Below are 18,703 nucleotides of genomic sequence, written 5' to 3' on the forward strand. Positions count from 1 at the left end.
GCTGCTTGACGCCCGAATATCGTAACTTTCGTTCTTATCGTACATGTCCTTTTGTGGGGTTTCGCGCGGCTCTTGTCCTGCTCCGACGTCTTCTGCCGTCATAAGACACGTTCCCTGGTCCTTGCGTCGTTCAGCTCCTCTCGGGCTTATTACGGCAGTGTCAAGCCCAAATCCCCGTTTCATACCCGTTACCGTTAGGTACCCCGGTCTATCGAAGTTGATCCAGGGCTAACAACGGCGCTGCTGCTCAGGTGGGGAGCTTGTTGGCCAGGTGGTTGTCACGGTGCCCCCGTTTCACCTTTTTGTGGCCGATCTGCCTCCACAATTTCTAACCCCGCCATTGATGCCCTGGATGAGCCTTGACATTGCCGGTGCTCCCAGAGCGGGGTAGTGGTCCGGAGGCTATTCTGTTGAAGTGACTGTGCTTTCCTTTGCAGTGTCCAGCTCGGGATAAAACGCGGTTCTAGAAGCTTTTTCCTCTTTCCGCCCCTGCATTTGCACTCCATAATTATCTTACATTACCTGAGTGGTATGCACCTGCACTCTGCAGGCGCCGTCTGCGGCCCGTCCCCAATCTGGGAGCGACCCCGCGGTGACGTCGAACTTCGTGGAATCAGCGGTGCAGTGCACACCACAGTAGTTGAGAACCGGTCCGAGCCCACATGCTCAACTAGGCGAACTCTTCAAGCCGCTCATCATCTCGAGTTGAAGGCCGCTCGGACTTTAGATCTAAAGCCTCCAGCATTTCTCAAAATAGATCAACGTCATATGCCCAGAATGGACAAACCCTCTTGAGCACCAACAAGCCGCACCCATCCAAAGACCGTATGTGCAATTCCAAATCCATTTTCATGCCCCCCTCAGCCACGCCCACGCCTTGCGCTCGGGACCCGGCCGTCCCGATCTGCACCCACCCCGACCTGAAACTCCACAAGTGCGCATCTGAAACAAGCCGCCCAACGTGGAAAGACGAAAAAGAAACTTACCATACGGTTCTATCCACTAGCGTAAGCTCGCGAACCCGGGTAAGAGGAACCGAAGAACAAGCCATGCCAAAAGAGCAGAAGCCAAGCCGTCGCATCCCCCGCAATTCCTGGCCTGGGCACTGCCCGGGATGGATGGGATGGATACCTGCACGTGTCGCACGTGGGCAGCACAGGACGAGGCTTGCGTACAGTACCTTGCTTTAAACAGCCTTTCCGCGCCGATGTCAGGCCAGGCCCTTCCGGCATGTGGTCCATCCGGCCAACCGAACCGGATGAACACCCCGAACTATGTCCTTGGTGACCCGGGACGTTGTTCTGAGAACAAAAGTGGTCTGATTTCTCTGCATCATCTTCGTGACCATCATCAGCCGAGTCACGTGAACCAACGAAGATGACTACAAACGGCATGGCGTGGCGTTTGGTTGCTGTTGGTTTCTACGTGGACCCCTTGAGAAGGCCAGCACATTCCGTCCAATGTGTCATGCGCAACATGTGCGGTGCGTTATGTGGTAATGGCGGAGGCAGAGACGAGCTTGAACCAGGATATTTCTCCTAAGCAGAAGAGGAATAAAAGAATTAAAAGACAAATCAGTGTTGAAAGCATGTAATAACTCCATAATGCTGTATCCGGTCGAGCGAGCGTGTCTGGTTTTATGTGACTTGTGGTACCAAGGGAAGCCATGTGCGTGTGAATAGATGTGTAGAGTACCTTATTGAATGATGAATATGACACGGCCGCTTGTATTTTTCCGATACAACACCTGCTGGGGAAGTGCACGCGTTTTACAGCATGGGGCGCTAGTTCACAACGTACACAGGATTTCTATGTCGGCAATACAACTCCGTCAGTGGTACCCCATCCGGTGTCATGATGTTACTGGTGCATGTCACAACTGGATACCTATTCCTATCGCCAGCAAAACTGACTACAACCCAACGCGCGCAAGATCCGGAATCATGAAGGACTACAAATGTTATTCAATGGCCCCGGCAAAAAGACGGGACTTATGCCGCATACTACGGAGTCGATGCTAGATACACACCCAAGAGCCCTCTAGGACGCCGAACTCCAGACCAAACCCCTGGAAGGCGTCCCCTGGCGCCTGCAGTGAGTAGAAAACTAGACCCGCCGATCCAAATGCTTTCCGCTACCGCCGTGGGTATCAACATGGCAATGGAGTGTCCCAAAAGCCAAAGAAACAGATGGGCTATTTGGCAAACCCTCAACATCAGTGTCGTGTTGCTAGGTTCCAAATCCACATCAACCCTTTGCCGTTGCCTGGTGGCGTCTCCGTGAAGCCATACCCTCGAGGGCGAAATCGTTCTCGATCACAAGCAAAACCGTAAGAAGTCGCCCATGGTCAAGACTCGTCAATCGTCATCGTCATCGGGTGAGTCACGGGATGGCCCCGTAACAAGAGGCAAACCGGAAGTCGTATCCAGTTTAGCTCCTCGGATGTCATCAGCAAGGAGATGGTGATCGAAGTCAGATGCAAAACGAATACTTTTCGAGGTCGAGAGACGAAGATGCCGGTGATTGCATCGGAAAATCTCGAGTTCGTCTGCGAGACCTATCAGGTCCCGCAGCGAACAAGGGCTAACCGTGTGGATTAGGCAACGTGACGCGACGGAGACAGGCGCCACTACCGTCGACTGATGACATAAAGCGGAAATTACGAAAAGGGGAAAAAAAAAAAAAGAGATGGCCCAATGACCTGGTGTCATGAACTGCTTTGCGGGTCGCGGGTGCGGGGAAGATGGAAAGGCAAAAGATGGCGCAAACATCAAATTTGGCCCTTGATGTCGACGCGGGAGAACGCTGCGGCCTTGGGGCCCTCAAACAGTGGGCCGGCTTTGGCAGTCAGGAACATGATGGTGCCGTTACGGTCTTCGAGGAAGTCCTGGCCATTGTGGTCTAGAATGAACTGAGCTGCTTCGATATCGGATTCGAAGTAAAGCTCTTCGGTGATGAAACGCAGCGGCACATCTTGTTTGTATCTGGAAGAACGTTAGCAAACTTGCGCTTAGCCCAGGAAAACTATGAAGAGAAACGTACGCCCTGCATATGGTGCATAGCGCAGCTAGTCGTTCTCGGCCGACAAACATATCCATGAGATATGCACCCATATTGGGCGTCTCGTTGTAGAGCTGAAAGAATCGATGGTAGTTGTCCAGGGCCAGAGCGGAGCGCACGTCCAGGGCGTGCTTGATGGCCTTGTCCTTCTTTTCTGCTGCAGTTAGATCTGCCAGAGCATTATTCAGCTCTGTGCGGTTCGCTGTGTGAATGTAATACAAGATCCGGTATGCCTTGAACTCGTTGGGCTTCCCCTTCAGGCCCAACTTATACAGTGCCTTGAGCTGGGTTTGGCACTGATTATACTCACCGAGATCCCCCTTCTCCAAGGCAATCCGGGCGTGGATTTCGTAAACTTCAACCGTGAACTCATCCCGAACATGCTGCACGGTAAGGTCCTGCCTCATGGACTTGAACTGGTCGCAGATGTACCCATAGTTCTGATCCTTCTTCCACTTCTTCTTGAGCAGCTCCAGAGTCTGCCGCAGGATGTAGGGAGGACGAACATGCTCCGGTTTGGGGGCCGCAGTCAGACGCAGGTAGGGCTTCTCTAGCTTCTGGCAAGTGCCCACGACAGGGCCGTCATTGGGAGCCGGGCTGACGGACCGCGGTGTGGCCTTGTATTCCCCCTCGAAGCGCTTCTGACGCTTTTCCAGCCTGCTAAACTTACTCATATTCTTGTGCAGCTCGTCACCGGTTTGGCGTTTGTCGGGAGAGAAGGAGACACGGTCTTCGAGACGGCCTGCCCCGCTCCGCCAGGGCGGCGTCGCGGGTGTCGTATTCAAGCCGGCCGTGTCAGTATAATCCGATGACTTTCGTTTCTTGGAGACCGAAGGCTGCGCCTGTGACTGTGGCTGGAGTGGAAGCGAGGCTCTCGCACGCTCCTCCCGAATCATGTGCTGGGGGAGCGGCATCGTGTCCCAGTCGAGTGTGTACATAACACCCTTTTCGTTGGCCTGGGTAATGGTGTCCTTCAGTTTGGCTTCCATTTCCTCCCTGGAGACGGTGGCGTCCAAGTTTGCAGGAATAAAGGACCGCTGAACGTATCGTCGGACCGAGTCCGGCCAGTCGATCTTCTTCTTGGGCTGCTCCTGGGCTGCGGGTGACGGCGAGTTCACGTTCGGTGAAACATTAGCTGGGTTGGTTGAGAGGGATTGGGCAGGGCCGTAAGTATGCGCGACAGGGTAGGAGGATTGCGGGGCAGAGTAGGACTGGCCGAATGATTGCCGGACTTGAACTGCGGTGTAGGCAGGAGCTGCTGCAAGCTCAAAGTTAGTGGCACGATCGGGATGTGAGGATAGAGCATATAACGCGGTATCAAGTATCGCGAAGGACCACGAGGTACCAACTCACTGTAGGAAGTTGTGTAGCCAGAAGGCGGCTGGGCGCCCGACGGCGGAGGAGCGGCTGGCCACGTCGGCATCATTGCTGGTTGTACGCGTTGACCGGCGGGGGGAGGGAAATCGTAGAGCTGTTCCACGGAAACGGGTTAATGTAATGAAAACTTTCGCTATCCACGTCGAGAATTTGGAAGCACGCTGGTGAAGTAGCAGCGATGGTAGTCGACCCAAAAAATGATGAGACGGTGAGTGAAATGAGTCGGGTCGAGTCGACAAAGACGTGGCGGAGAATGGAAGAGAGGTTTGTGTGAGGAAGTCCGTGCGGGGATTAATTAAATCGATGATTAAGCGGATCGTCCGGGCTCGGATAAGCGGCCCAGCTAGTTAACTAGGGCGATCCTTGGTTACTCGTGTTAGGCGGATAACCCGCTAAACGGATAACGGATAAAGCCGTAGCGGGCACTTGTTCCCTTGACGTCAACCGGGCATTCGCATTCGCAAACAGCAATCTCACAGCGGGAGGAGGGCGCTGAACCAACATTCTCACTGGAAGCCGGGACTGCCTGCTCCCAGCTATGACGAATGTTTCTAAAGCACATCGACTTGACAACCGCTCTGCGGCCCTCGTACCTACCCGATGAGGACTTGCTCTTTGTTCAAGACAATGTGGGGTTGTATGAGGGGTGAGTGCTCTCCTCTGATCCGGCCGCGTTGCTGCACCCATTCAAGACTTAACAATATTCTCGCCTTGTCCAGGAAATACAAACTGCCCAACCATCAAAATGGCCAGATCTATCTGACCTCGCATCGGATATGCTACGTCGACAAGGCCGAGCCGAGGAAACACTCGGTGGCGCTCGATCTCAAGGATGTTGAGCGTTACGAATTCTACGTATGTCGCTGCGTCACGGGAGGGTGGCAGACAAGAGACCCGTTTTTCGGGCAGATGCTGATCTGTATATTGCAGGGCGGGTTCCTTAAATCATCCGCAAAGATCACACTGATCCCAAAGGCAACAAAGCGCTCCTCTCTTCAGCCACGGTCTCCAGCTCTAGCTGGCGCCGCTTCGCGCAGCAGCACCTCCTTGTCAGCTCAACAGCCGGATGGCGCGCTCAGAGTATCGCCAGTCGAGGCCGCCCCGGCTAGTACGGCGACCTGGGTCTGCACCATTTGCAGCTTCTCAAACCCCGTGCCATCCAACTTCGATCCGACGACTGCCAACGCACACACACCGCTCCCCCCTTGTCTTGCCTGCGGCATCAAGCCGACTCTAACTCATGTTCTAAAGGCCGCGATATCCAATGCGACGAGCAGGCAGCCGAGCAGCCCGGCGCTGCAGACTCCCCTGCCCATGCGTCCCAAGCCTGCCTCCGGGTTCTCGTCCACGGAGGGGAACACATCGGGAGTACCCCTTACTCGGGGTGTGTCTCCGCGGAGCTCAGACCCTGATGCGTCATTCCAGTGCCCGCGGTGTACCTTTCTCAACCATCCATCCCTATTGTCCTGCGAGATGTGCGGTGCGCCGTTAATCTCGCGCGACCTGCCCGCTGAACTCACACCGCACACCCGAACGCAAACGGAATCGCCCGGCCCCGTCCTCAACACCTTTAGTGCTGTCCCACCGGGCCTCGAGAACCCTGAGAGTGTAAAGCTCTCATTCCGAGGGGGTGGTGAGAAGATCTTTTACGAACGTCTCAAAGGCTCTATGACGCAGCGGAAATGGCTTCTTCAAGGCGCACCTCCCATACCAAAGTCTTCTCGACCCGGAGAGTCTCTGAGCGGCAACGACCTTGATTCCGGCCCTGGGAACCCTAGTTCTAGAGAAAGGCCCAAGATTGGCGGCATTGCTGGACTCGAGCATCGCGGACAAGCGATGCGCAAGAACAATGAGCTCGTGATCGGCAGTGCTTTTGAAGACCTGGAAGCCCTCATGGCGTCGGCCAAAGAAATCGTCGCGCTTGCCGAGAACTTTGCCCGCCAAGTAAAAGGCGCGTCCGGCGGGTCCAGTGCGAGTGAGAATGCGCTTCTCGCCGACTCTGTTAATCAGCTCGGGCTGATCACCACTAAGGACATTGTCGGGAGCAGCAGCAGCGGCAGCGGCAGCGACTCGCTGTACCTGTCTGAACTATCACGTACCCTCGCCGAGTTTTTGACAGACGATCGGAGGGGGGTGCTGAAGAAGGCGGGGGGGATTATCTCGTTGGTGGACCTGTGGGCTATGTTCAACCGCGCGCGGGGCGGCGTCGAACTGGTTAGTCCAGCTGATTTCGAGAAGGCGGCGAGACTATGGGAGAAGCTTGAGTTGCCGGTGCGGCTGAGGACGTTCAAGTCTGGCGTGATGGTGGTGCAGGGCCGTGATCGAACCGATGAGACGACCATCAAGGCACTGGTTTCTTGGCTGAGAGACCTGCACGAATTTCCGCCGGAGAAGGAGGTGCCGTGGGATTGGCGGATGTTCGGGCGGGGGGTCACGGCCAGGGATGTCGCCGAAAGGTTCGGTTGGAGTATTGGTGTTGCTGAAGAGGAATTGGAGATGGCAGAGGAGAGAGGCGTGCTCTGTCGTGAGGAAGGCATCGAGGGGCTTAAGTTCTGGGAGAACTTTATCGATACTGGAGAGGGAAAGGGATACAAGGATCCGGCGAAAGAGCAGCAAGACAAGATTATCAAGGCGTTGAAGGAAAGCGGGGTGTTATGAAGCCCGATCTACCCCCGGTACTGGTTGGGTATGCATAGATGGAACCGGCGCGTTGCAGCTAGACAGAGTCCGGCAAACAGCGATCAGATAAACCCGACACAAAGAAGCCAAACACTCGGGATGAGTCCGCAAAAGAAACCGATTACTTTTCCTACGCATTACCCAGTCCCTCTATAGTCTATATAGATGCCCATCCGATAACGTCCCGGGTATCAACGCCAACATGACGACTCAAAACAAACGGTTATATACAACAGACCCCAAAACACCGCTACCCGAAGGCCCGCTTGCCATGCATGGCTAATCTCATGAAACACAAACACAAAAAAGGGGAGAAAAAAAGTTGGAACGGAAACGTAGCGTCATTCGCGGGTGGACAATCACTCCAACCTTTCCATCAACGACCTCCGCACCTTAACATTCACCACCCCACCAACCCCAAACGCCGGCACAATCCGGCATATCCTCGCGGCGGTACTGACCGCCCAGTTCTTGCTCACCGCAGCCCACCGATCCCGCCACCCCCCGGCCACCCGGGGCCGGTTATACATATCCAGCCCCAACAGATGGACGGGCGTGCTGACGAACTGCACGGCGGCGGGCGCGGCAAACTGCGCGATCGTCTGGCCCGAGACGTGGCGCTGCACCTCGTCGCCCAACCGGCGCGACAGCGCCGGGCCCAGCAGGTGGGGGACGTTGAACGACGCAAAGATGGTCATGCAGTCGCGCACGGCGAAGAGCAGGTAGCTCGGGAGGGTGACGGGGCGCGGGGTCATGCCGGAGGGGCCGAACAGGCGGACAAAGACCTGGTCCTTGTAGATGCCCAGGCCGATGTTGGCGAGCGAGGGCGCGGCGAACTTGGGGGTGCCCGACGAGACGTGCGTCGCGGGGAGGTCGCGGGCCGTGGAGAGGGCCGTGTCGAGCGTGTTGGCGGTCAGGTAGGTGCCGCCGTAGACGCTGAAGATAAGGGCGAAGGGCCGGGCGAGGACGACGCGGTGGGGTCGGAGGAGGAGGGTTGTGAGGGAGGACTTGAGCGAAGCGGCGAGCGTGCGCCGGCCTGATGCGTTCTCCATTATGGAGCTGTATGTGGGCAGAACGGAAAGGTTAGCCAGTCCCGTCTGGTTTGGTTGTTGGAGGTTGTTGGGGAGGGGAGCGGCCTACCGGTCAATGATGGATATGAGCGGGGCCACGAGAACGGCGGCCGAGGCGGCGCTGATGGCGTCGGCGCCTAGGCGCAGAGCCAGGTTCTTGGTGTTCCATTTTGCTGCTTTGCTGCTCTCCGGTTTTGCGTCCATGGTCGATCTCGAGGGGGTAATCGCCAGAGGAGCTGTTAGTGCTGCCGCTTTGGCGAGCTGCGGCGTCTTAACTGCGTCCAATTGAAGGTGGGGCGGTGTCCGGCGCGCCTCAAGCCCGGCCAATTCGCTATTATCTTTCATCCCGGCGCTCACGGATTCTTCCTGGAACAGCAGTATCTAGGCGGGGCTGTGAAGTAATGCTGTGTCTGCGGACCCGGCTATGACACAGCATCGGCTGAGACAAGAGCTCCGGAACGCGGCGCCAAGCCCGCGCAAGTGGAATTCGGGATCGCAGCAGACGCGACAAGGGGGGTACTGAAGTAGACGCTGTGGGGAGAGGAATTGCGACGGGCGTATGATACGATGGTCATTGCAGGTGATCTTGGGGATCCATTATGTTATCGTCCCGTCGGTCGGTGCAAAACTCCCCTGTCTTCGGCGAGGTACGCTGATAAATCAAGCGCCGGGAGAGTGCTGGAGATAGAGAGCTGTCCGCCCTGCGCGGCAGAGAACCAAATTCAATCCAATCCGAGGTCGGAGACATATCTTAGCTGTCAATCGATCTTGGCAATTACCTAAAGTACCCATTGCTCGACAAGGGTCCTCCTGTCTATAAGCCGATTATCGTTCGCGCTGATGCGGCCTCAATACAGCTGTTTCGACAGTGTCAAAATGCTTATCTTTCCTCTACATTCCCTCCCACATCCATCATCCAGAGGCGTTGCTCCGCGCAGAGGAAGAGTTCATCTTCTCGACCCCACGAGAGACTTGCCACACCTCCTGCTGCAATGATTAGCGGAGATAGATCAAATCTTTTCGGCAGATGCTTTTCGCCCACCGGGTACTTCGATGACTCCAAGAATGGAACCTCCAGCGCCCCAGATTTCAACGCCTGCTGCACACCCGGCGTAGATATTACCGTTCTTGTCACAGATAATTCCCATGGGGTTGCCGGTCAGTATGCATGCAAAGACACGCCGGTTAGCGAGAAAAGGAGAGCCAGACCGCTTGACTACGTCGAAAGCATGGATTATCCCCGCGCTAATGATCCGTTCGGGTCAGCCTGAGTGGTAGAACCTGAGGGTCAAACTGATCCAAGGACTCACGACGTTAGATTTGTAGTATCATCAGCCCGGACGGGCCCGGTGTCGGACACATATACGGTGTGTTCATCCGGGGCAAACACAATGCCGTGTGGCTGTTCCAAACCATCCGCCATAACCCGCAGATCTCCGTTGGCCGGGTCATAGCGATACACATGGCAAGGCAGCCGTGGCTCCTCCCGGAACTTGCTCTTTAGCCTGTCGCAGGCATCTATGAACCACAGAGACCCGTCCCTTGCGACCACGGCGTCGCGCACCGAGTTGAAGTCACGGCCAAAGTAGTTGGTCACCACCGGCTGCGGCGGGTCGTTTCCCGACAGGTAGTAGAGGCCGCCTGTGCCGTTTGACGAATCCCCTTGGGCGCAAAACAAAATGCCGTCGCGATATCGACTTCCCCCGGTAGGTAGGGGGATGTTGGAAGGGGGCCGAAGCTTCTGCCACTTGACCCAAGCGACGCGGCCGGAACCGTCGCGGAGAAGCTGCACCTTTGATATTAGGATAACCGGTAGCTCAGAGTCAATGGGGGGCGGCAGTAGGTTGGAGGTGATGTAAAGCTCATCGATTTGGGGCCGGGGCACGTAGATGCAGGCTGCGTGGAACAAGGGCTTTTGGGATGAGTCCCAGGATGAGAGAAGCATGGAATAGGATGGCCTGGGCCCTATGACTGATGAAAGCTCTGGGTGGTATTGCGCGATGGAGATGGCTTGCCGTTCTGGAGCTTTTGGTGGTCTGCGGGTATGTCAATGTACATTTGATTTCCGGAATCTGAGTCTGTCGATCGATGCCGTAGCGGTGTCTGCCTAGCTTACCTGGGAGTCGTGGTTGTGGCTACGGCTCGTAAATCCAAGTGCTGAATTCGGATTTGCTTAGCTGGAGACAGAGTAGAGGACAACATATGGTTCAATTCCAGGTGTTGCGGAACCTACCTCGATTTCACACCGTGTCTGGGGCATCACTGAGGAGGTGAGCACTGACATGTTGAATGATTTGGATAGATAGGGAGATTTGTAGAACTTGGTGAATGGAAAATGGCTTGATAGCTCAGGTACTTTACTGTAACTTGTTTGTTCAACTTCTCGCAAAGAAAGAACAACGCGGGGGAGAATTACTGAATACATACGCAAACCCTAACCCTAATCCCCATACTCCTATTGAAGGAATGCCCAAGAATATACAATGTGGTCCTCACGATGCCAAAGAAGGTGATCTAGCTCCCTATTTGTCTCGGAATAGGAAACTTCGTTGCACCGTATGAGACCCCGCCGAGTTGAGACCGGCGAGGATATTGGCCAAATAGTTCGGAGGGCTCTTCACAACACTCGTTCTTCTCTCACATGCCCGGCACTAGCTTTCAGCCTTACAGCCCTCACAGAGTTTATGTCGGATGACCGATCCCTCTCAAAAAGGAACCTAGCGCCGATGGCGGCGGACACTCAGTGGGACCTCGGCAGGGGCGGGCTTGGCATTTCGGCTGCGGGCCGTAACTTCGGACCGCGAGACAGAAAACTGGGTCCGAGGTCCGAACCTGCTCTTGCTAGGCTTTTTCTCTTTATTTAAGGCAGCCATGCATTGATCGACAGTAAAGATATGAAGTCTCTGACCACGCGAGAACTTAACAGACACCGAGATGGATAACTCAAGGTATGTACCTCTCCTACCTTGAGCAGCGCCCTCGTTGTGCTCGGTGAGGCAAAAAGACATTGGAATACCACCGCAGGAGTTGGGGATACGGCAGCTCGCGAGGACGCAGCTATGGAGCACGACCAAGTGCGAGTTGTAAGCTGGGAACTATGAGGCGCGTCAGGAAGCGTATCGCTACTCCAGCGCGTTAAAGGACCAAGTGCATCACAATTACAAGGTCAGGGGTAAGGTAGTTGGCAGTATACAGCCCCTGGCGGGCAAAGTGTGTTGGATTGCCCCAGGCTAGAATCCAGACCTAGGACGGGGATGGGAAAATAAGTGATATTTCTCTGATAGTGCCGAATACCGAGGACATTGTCGTACTCGGATCAAAGGACTCGCGATTGCTATGGGCGAGACGGTATGCAAACTCGGATGAATGTGTGGTTTTGAACTTGGATTTTAACTGTTGTAGGGAGGGTCAAACCTGGTTCATCGTGTTTCTGATGTTGCGATGCCGCGTTATGAGACATTACTTGGGTGCTTTCCAGACGTCGGACATAACACGGTAAGAGCAAGGACGTTTGAGCACACGTCGAGAAACAACCGTAGAAGCAATGCGCCCGCAATAAGGGGTGTGGGTCTAGGCAATCAAGCTTCCCATTGAACGCCCGCTATATATACACAGGCCAGGATATCTGCATGCCACCTTGACCCATCTGCTGCCATGTCTCGTCTAGTGTTTCGTCGATGTCCCCTTCTTCTCATCGGCTTCTGCCTGTTCCATGAAGTTCCTGTGAATGTGTTAGAGGAATACGCGATATGCTGGCACCGTGAGGGCTGGAGCGCACTTGATGAAGTCGGCCTCGTCGGAGCTGGAAGCGTTGATCGGTGGAGTAGCGCCAGGCGTCTTCTTGCTACCGCCGGTGAAGGAATAGGCGGTGCCGAATAATGTGCCGAGAATGCCCATGGCCAGCTGCAGCATCAACAATGTCAGCCTCGGTCCGTCAATGGATAGGAACGCGGCGTTGCCGGAGCTGCCCTGGTTGAGCTGGAATTGGCGCTTCCATTGGGGTGACTAACGTAGTGCGAGCCAACCTGCTTCCCAAGGATGCTGTATGTCTGGACCATTTTGGCAATTGGAGGGGTGACCGAGCTTCGAGATGTGTACTGGGGGTCCTGCGGTGTCAATTGGAAGAAGCGATGTCTGTACAAGCGGGAGGTAAAAAGGTCGCAAACGTCCAGCTCCTTTCGCAACACCCGAGATTTTGCCAGAGTGTGGACGAAGCAGAGCCTGGGCGGGATTAAGTAAGCAAACAAGCTCGTGGCAGCTGCCGCAAATGCGGGTCACAGGTTCTTATCGCCGGTGGAGCACGGTTTCCCTATCACCCAACTACGTCACCAACCTGAGAAAAAGTGAATCCAAAGAGTTCACATCAACTCAATTCTTCCCCAACTTAAGTCTCCAGGAATCCGAGCGCGCACATCGCCGATGACGAATTGAAAGATAGAACAAGCGATCTGGACGAGGACTGCGCGAATCCAAGATACCCGTTCAACAGCTTTCCCGGCTTTATCCGACAACGCCGCGGTGATCGCGATATCGGTTCATAGCCTTCACCCATAGGTCTCACAGTTCGAGGAGTACAATATGTGGTGGCCATGGGGTGGAAGTTCCGCTAAACCGACGGGACCGTCAAACCCGGAGAAAGACGTCCCCAAACCGTCGCAAAATGCGACGAACGACCCGAAAAAGGTCGCTGCAACTTTCGACCCAAACAAGCTTCCCGACAGGGAGAAGCTGCCGCCAAAGCTCCAGAAGATCATGGAGAAGTCAGACAAGGACGAGAATTTCTTTGACGAGCTAGTCGAGGGATAGTACGTATCCTATCGCAATCCTCTACCGCACCGACCCAGTCGTCCTAAGCTAACCCACATCCCCCTAGCGCACCCCCTTCCACGGAATCCAACGTCCGCTACGCGGCCTACGCATCCCGCTTCCGTACCATCCTCCTCTCCGCGCACCGCTATGTCGCCTACACCTCCGACATTGGCGAGTCATTCCGGCCTGTCGCGCACCCGTGGCTCGTCCGAGGCGCCTACGGTGTGTCGTGGATCTACATCCTCGGCGACGTCGGCTACGAGGGGTACAAGTCGTACTGGCACAACCAGCGCGTCCTGAACCCGCAGCTGGAGCTTTCGACCCGGCAGCAGCAGATTTTGGGCGTCGACATGACGGCCGCCCCGGGATCTCCACGGCCCGCTGCCCCCGGTACCGTACCGCCGCTGGAGGACTGGCGCACGGTCATGTTGCAACGCGGTATTTTCCAGAGTGTCGCCAGCATGGGTTTGCCGGCGTTTACGATTCACAGCGTGGTGCGGTACAGCGGACGGGCGATGAAGGATGTGAAGAACGTGAAGCTGCGGACGTGGGGACCGATTGGGTTGGGACTAGCGGTGGTTCCATTCCTGCCCAAGATCTTCGACAAGCCGGTTGAGAATGCGGTTGAGTGGGTGTTCCATAAGGGATTCGAGGCGTTTGGTGGTCATGAGGCGGTCGGAAATGCGCCGTTGATTGGAAGGGAGAGACAGTTGAGCGAGAAGCCGAAGGAAAAGAAAGAGTGAGGTTGGGAATCTCCGATGCATATTACGGCGGCGGAGTTCGCCAACCGCTGCTCTCTTGTCTATGTAGATACTACTATCCTCCCGACTCGGCCACCATCACTTTCAACGGCACTGCTAGATTATATCTGTATTGTACAGCCGGGGTTGCTAAATACCGACAGAAATGCGTCATGAACGTCAGGTAAAACGCCAGGCGAGAGTGTGATCAAAGATCTCTTCTAGTTGAGCCCTTCCGGTCGCTGGCTTGCAACCGCTCCTAATCCTGGTATCTATGCCGAGAAGCCCTAGCTCCCCAAACCCAAAATGCTATGCTAGAACATGTGAAAAAGATCACATACATGGAAAGAAGATCAACGTTCCCCGGAGCATCAAGGAGTAATCAAGTCCGGCGGCGCCCCAACCCCTCTTAGCAATACCACTGTATTCCCGCTCTGCAGCACCTTTCCCAGCTTCTCATTAAAATCCAACAACCTCCCCCCTTCGACATGGAAGACCCGTAACCGGTCTTGCTCATCATTCGACTGGTTGTTGATATTCTGCACCTGCAGGCTTTTCGCCGCCGCATCCAGCATCTTACCCACCACCCAGTCCTGCGAGTAGAAGAATTCGCCCTTTGGGATCTTCGCCTTGGCCGTGGCCGCCTCGGCCTCGACGTACAGATATATCCTCTTCTCGGGCGCAAGCTTTGCGTCCCCCTTGGCCGTCTTCTTCAGGTTATTCACGGCCAGGACCCTCGACGCCGCCGACTGCGGCTTGGGCGACGGGAACGACCGCTTCGCCTGCTCCTTCTTCGCCTGCCCCCAGAGCTTGAGCCTCTCGAGCGCGCTCTTGGCGCCGTCGGCGAGGGCGGTGGCCTGCGCGGCGCTGGCGGCGCGCGCGCCGATGGGCGTCTTGTTCTTGCAGTCGTGGTCCTCGCGCAGGCGGTGCTTGAGGCAGTAGTCGCGATTGCAGCCCGGGCAGTGGACGCCAGGGACGAGGCTGGTGCCGATGGTCGTCTTGCAGTTGTCGTCGGCGCACGGCTTCTGGCTGACCAGGTCCCGCATGCGCTTCCCCTCGCCGGCCGAGTGCTTGGCGAGCTCGGCCTGGCGTCGGCGCTCGGCCCATGCGCCCGGGTTGGTGCAGGCGTGGGCGTCTTCGGTGCGGTGGTCGAGGCAGAAGGTCTTGTTGCAGGATTGGCACTGGAAGGGGAGGAAGTCGAGCTGGTTGCAGTATGTGTACTGGCAGTGGGAGCCGACGAGGCTGGCGTCGGTGCCGCGGCTGTCGACAGCGGTGGAGGACATCTTGATGTAGGACGTTTCGGACGAGTTAGGATCTGGGGAAGCCATGGTGACGGATCTCGGGGATCGGCAGGATTTATGGGAGAGGAAAGATCCGTAGAGGAAAGTCTAGGTAGCAGCTCGGTGACGCCGCGGTTCTGCTGATTAAGAGAAGGCTGATGGAGCGTGAGGATTTGTTGGCCCGGGTGCCTGGCCCCGCGGTCACCTGGAACGATCTCGAATGCACCCGGCAACTTGGCGCGGATCTGGGTGGGCCAAGGCGTGGCGTCGATCCCCCCAATATTAGCCTCTTGGCTCCGTCTGGGTGTGCAAGTCCCAGGGTTAGGGTGGCTGAGGTTGCCATCTCCAGAGCTAGGCTTGCAGATCAGTCGACCTAGCACAACAATTTCGTTCTTCCGCTATGGCTGCTAAGCCCGGCGCCGAGACCCGACATGCCTCCTTATGTTCCGCGAAAGCGAACACGCGACGATACCCCTCCGACTGTGAACAGCCCCAAGGACAAGGGCCACGCGAAGAATCTAAGTGCGCCGCCACGAAAGCCGACGCTGTTCGATGACCTCGATGCAAATTCGACCCCGCGATCCTCAACGCGGAACGGTTCCTTGGCCGCGCAAATCGATGACAGCCAAGACGATGAAAGCTCGCTGACATCCTTATCCGATGCCGACTTCGAAGATGTCCCTCCCGCCAAGCGGGTGAAAGTAGGAGGCCTGGTCGAGGCCGAAGAAGAGGAGGACGATGATGACGAAGATATCGAATTCGAGGATGTTGAGACGCCGCAAGCCGGTTTCCCGGATATTCCAGTGCCGTCTGGCGACCTCGAATTAACCCTGATACGAGACACGAGGATATCTCTGGTGAATGCGCTGGGCAAGAAGGGTCCCTCAAAGCTGGAACGCAAGATACGGATCGCAACGCACTGTGTGCACGTCCAATTCTTGCTGTGGCATAATGCGATTCGCAACTCGTGGCTGTGCGATCCCACAGTTCAAGGGATAATGTTGTCACACCTCCCCCCTAGGCTATGGGCGGAGGTTGATAGGTGGAAGAAGAATAGTGGGTTGGAAGTGCCGGAGGAGACACCCAAGAGCGGGAAGCGGACTCTCGATACAAAGGGCAAAGGCAAGGCGAAGGCTGCGGGACGTCAGTCTCGCGACTGGGCCGAGGCATCGCAGCGTTTGGAAAGAGGCGTCGCCGACATGAGCCATGGCGACCCACTCTTCAGGCTGATGAAATACCTGGCGGCCTGGTGGAAGCAGAGGTTCCGCATCACTACGCCCGGCTTGCGGAAGTGGGGATACATGTCGCTGGAGAGGCTAGATCGCCTAACCAAGGCGTTCAAGCAGGAGGGATATGACCAGGAAAGGTTTGGGGAACGATTTAGGAACTTGGACGAGTTCCGACAATGCGCTCAGGAATGCAGAGGCAGCCGGGATGTCGGCGCTCAACTCTTCACGGCTCTTCTAAGAGCTCTGGGTCTGGAGGCTCGCATGATCGCTAACCTTCAACCCCTGGGCTTTGGGTGGAATAAGCTGGAAGATGCTGATCCGGAGAAGGAGAGCACCACCTCTGGAATAACCTCGCAACAGGGCCCTGAAAGCGTTTCACAGAACAAAATAAACTCTTCGAAGACAAACACGGCCAAGCTAAAAAGGAGTAACGCTCCCAGCCGGGGCCCGAGGCGCAACACGAAGCCCAGTTCGCGCGAGGAACCGTCCGACTCGGAGCTCTTTGCCGACGATAGCGACGATGATCTGGCCATCCAGATCCCGCAGCTGCCCCAAAAGCGAGAAAAGATCTACGACGCCGACCTCGAGTTCCCTCATTACTGGACCGAAGTCCTGTCACCCGTTACGCACAAATACCTTTCCGTTGACCCCATCGTCAAGGCAGTGGTCGCGACGAATCGTGAGCTCGTGGAGTCACTTGAACCACGCGGCGGCAGAGCGGACAAAGCGAAGCAGGTTATGGCATACGTTGTCGGACATTCACAGGACGGAACTGCCAAGGACGTCACGGTCCGCTATCTCAAGCGACAAACGCTGCCTGGCCGTACGAAGGGGATGCGAATCCCAATCGAAAAGGTTCCCGTCTACAACCGCCACGGCAAAGTCAAACGATACGACCAGTTTGACTGGTTCAAGTCAGTCATGAGGGGCTACGTCAGGGGCGACCGGAAGCACCCCATCACCGAGGTTGATGAGCAGGAGGATTCCACTGATTTGCAGCCTTCCAAACCAGAAAAGAAAGAGGTCAAAGACGGCGAGGAAACCCTCCAGTACTACAAACAATCCAAAGAATTCGTCCTCGAGCGCCACCTCAAGCGAGAGGAGGCCTTGCTCCCGAGCGCCCGGCCCGTCAAGATGTTCAAGAACAAGTCCAAAAGCGCCGGCGGCCCTGGCGGCCCCGGCGAAGAGCCCGTCTACTCGCGCAAGGACGTGGTGCAGGTGAAGAGCGCCGAGACGTGGCACAAGCAAGGGCGCGCCCCGATCGCGGGCGAGCAGCCCCTGAAGAGGGTCCCCTACCGCGCGGCGACGACCAACCGGCGGCGGGAGATCGCCGAGGCCGAGGCGGCGACGGGCGAGAAGGTCCTCCAGGGCCTGTACAGCTTCGACCAGACCGACTGGATCATCCCGCCGCCCATACGCGACGGCGTCATCCCCAAGAACGAGTACGGGAATATCGACCTGTTCGTCGAGCACATGTGCCCCCAGGGCGCCGTGCACGTCCCCTACCGCGGGGCCATGCGGGTCGCCAAGAGGCTGGGGATCGACTACGCCGAGGCGGTCGTGGACTTTGAGTTTGGGCATCGGATGGCGGTGCCCGTGATCCAGGGGGTGGTTATCGCCGAGGAGCATCATGATCGAGTCATGGAGGAGCTGGCCAAGGGCGAGGCGGAGAAGAGGAGGAAGGAGGACGAGAAGAGGCGCAAGGCGGCGCTGGCCATGTGGAGGAAGTTTGTGATGGGGATGCGGATTGTGGAGAGGATCAAGCAGGATTACGGCCAGGTTGGGGACGAGGTGGATGTCTTTGGGCGGGGCGCCGGCGGTCGAGCCGCGGCGGCGAGGGAAGGTGCTAGTGAGGGAGAGGAGGAGATGGGTGGAGGGTTCCTGCCGGAGGAGTATGAGGTTGAGGATGAGGAGAGGCCGACAGGTTTGGCCTCGGGCTTCTTCCCCGTCGTTGACGATCATGATGGAGTCGAAGATACGCTCGAGGTCGATCATGGAGAGGGCCCGGAAAGGCCGGGGGTGGGCCAGGTTAGGTCGGTCATGAGCACGAAGCCAAAGCGGAAGACTGCTGGGAAGGCGAAGGTGAATAGTTCTCGGCGAAGGAGGCGCAATGTCCCGTCGAGTTCGGAGGAAGATGATGAGAACGATGAAGTTGGGGATTCGTCTGACGATTAGACAAATGTTCCTCGACATCTATATGGGTGTCAGGAAGGGGCCCTGCGGCTCGCTACAATAATCGCTGTTTGATCCAAGCTTTGTCAGAGCCTTGCTACAAGCAACTCAGTGTCCGTATCGCCGCCTCAGAGCCTGCCTTGGTCTCTCCCCTAGGGAACTATCAATGACCTATCGCATTGGTCTATACTCCGGTTTAGACAGCTATGTTAATTATCGACTTGCCGTGTTTCGAATTTTTCACTTGTCTCGTCGAAACAAGCATCGTTCATTGGAGCTGGGACGAG

The 18,703-nt window shown here is 56.4% G+C and overlaps 8 protein-coding genes across 8 annotated transcripts; 3 read left to right on the top strand and 5 right to left on the bottom strand.

The window, feature by feature from the left end:
• Positions 1-2,770: 2,770 nt before the first annotated feature.
• MFIFM68171_09794 (GANP domain-containing protein) lies at positions 2,771-4,486 on the bottom strand (the record flags this gene model as incomplete). Its single annotated transcript, XM_071065213.1, has 3 exons — positions 2,771-2,984; positions 3,043-4,318; positions 4,414-4,486. The coding sequence occupies 3 exons, from the start codon at positions 4,484-4,486 to the stop codon at positions 2,771-2,773; spliced, it is 1,563 nt and encodes a 520-aa protein (XP_070921314.1).
• Positions 4,487-4,982: 496 nt separating this feature from the next.
• On the top strand, positions 4,983-7,095 carry VPS36 (Vacuolar protein-sorting-associated protein 36; the record flags this gene model as incomplete). Its single annotated transcript, XM_071065214.1, has 3 exons — positions 4,983-5,083; positions 5,157-5,292; positions 5,368-7,095. 3 exons carry the CDS (start codon positions 4,983-4,985, stop codon positions 7,093-7,095), a joined length of 1,965 nt encoding a protein of 654 aa, XP_070921315.1.
• Positions 7,096-7,475: 380 nt separating this feature from the next.
• On the bottom strand, positions 7,476-8,531 carry MFIFM68171_09796 (Putative membrane protein like; the record flags this gene model as incomplete). Its single annotated transcript, XM_071065215.1, has 2 exons — positions 7,476-8,175; positions 8,257-8,531. 2 exons carry the CDS (start codon positions 8,529-8,531, stop codon positions 7,476-7,478), a joined length of 975 nt encoding a protein of 324 aa, XP_070921316.1.
• Positions 8,532-9,066: 535 nt separating this feature from the next.
• MFIFM68171_09797 (SMP-30/Gluconolactonase/LRE-like region domain-containing protein) lies at positions 9,067-10,470 on the bottom strand (the record flags this gene model as incomplete). The annotated part of the gene is made up of 5 exons (XM_071065216.1): positions 9,067-9,170; positions 9,229-9,431; positions 9,497-10,222; positions 10,303-10,343; positions 10,420-10,470. The coding sequence occupies 5 exons, from the start codon at positions 10,468-10,470 to the stop codon at positions 9,067-9,069; spliced, it is 1,125 nt and encodes a 374-aa protein (XP_070921317.1).
• Positions 10,471-11,849: 1,379 nt separating this feature from the next.
• MFIFM68171_09798 (ATP synthase subunit K, mitochondrial) lies at positions 11,850-12,244 on the bottom strand (the record flags this gene model as incomplete). The annotated part of the gene is made up of 3 exons (XM_071065217.1): positions 11,850-11,907; positions 11,965-12,089; positions 12,197-12,244. The coding sequence occupies 3 exons, from the start codon at positions 12,242-12,244 to the stop codon at positions 11,850-11,852; spliced, it is 231 nt and encodes a 76-aa protein (XP_070921318.1).
• Positions 12,245-12,764: 520 nt separating this feature from the next.
• On the top strand, positions 12,765-13,738 carry MFIFM68171_09799 (Mitochondrial fission process protein 1; the record flags this gene model as incomplete). Its single annotated transcript, XM_071065218.1, has 2 exons — positions 12,765-12,991; positions 13,060-13,738. The coding sequence occupies 2 exons, from the start codon at positions 12,765-12,767 to the stop codon at positions 13,736-13,738; spliced, it is 906 nt and encodes a 301-aa protein (XP_070921319.1).
• Positions 13,739-14,106: 368 nt separating this feature from the next.
• On the bottom strand, positions 14,107-15,063 carry MFIFM68171_09800 (AN1-type domain-containing protein; the record flags this gene model as incomplete). Its single annotated transcript, XM_071065219.1, has 1 exon — positions 14,107-15,063. One exon carries the CDS (start codon positions 15,061-15,063, stop codon positions 14,107-14,109), a length of 957 nt encoding a protein of 318 aa, XP_070921320.1.
• Positions 15,064-15,446: 383 nt separating this feature from the next.
• MFIFM68171_09801 (Xeroderma pigmentosum group C-complementing protein) lies at positions 15,447-18,419 on the top strand (the record flags this gene model as incomplete). The annotated part of the gene is made up of 1 exon (XM_071065220.1): positions 15,447-18,419. One exon carries the CDS (start codon positions 15,447-15,449, stop codon positions 18,417-18,419), a length of 2,973 nt encoding a protein of 990 aa, XP_070921321.1.
• Positions 18,420-18,703: the final 284 nt, after the last annotated feature.

The sequence above is a fragment of the Madurella fahalii genome (assembly GCF_045866475.1).
Source record: "Madurella fahalii IFM 68171 DNA, scaffold_5, whole genome shotgun sequence".
Taxonomy (NCBI): Eukaryota; Fungi; Ascomycota; class Sordariomycetes; order Sordariales; genus Madurella; species Madurella fahalii.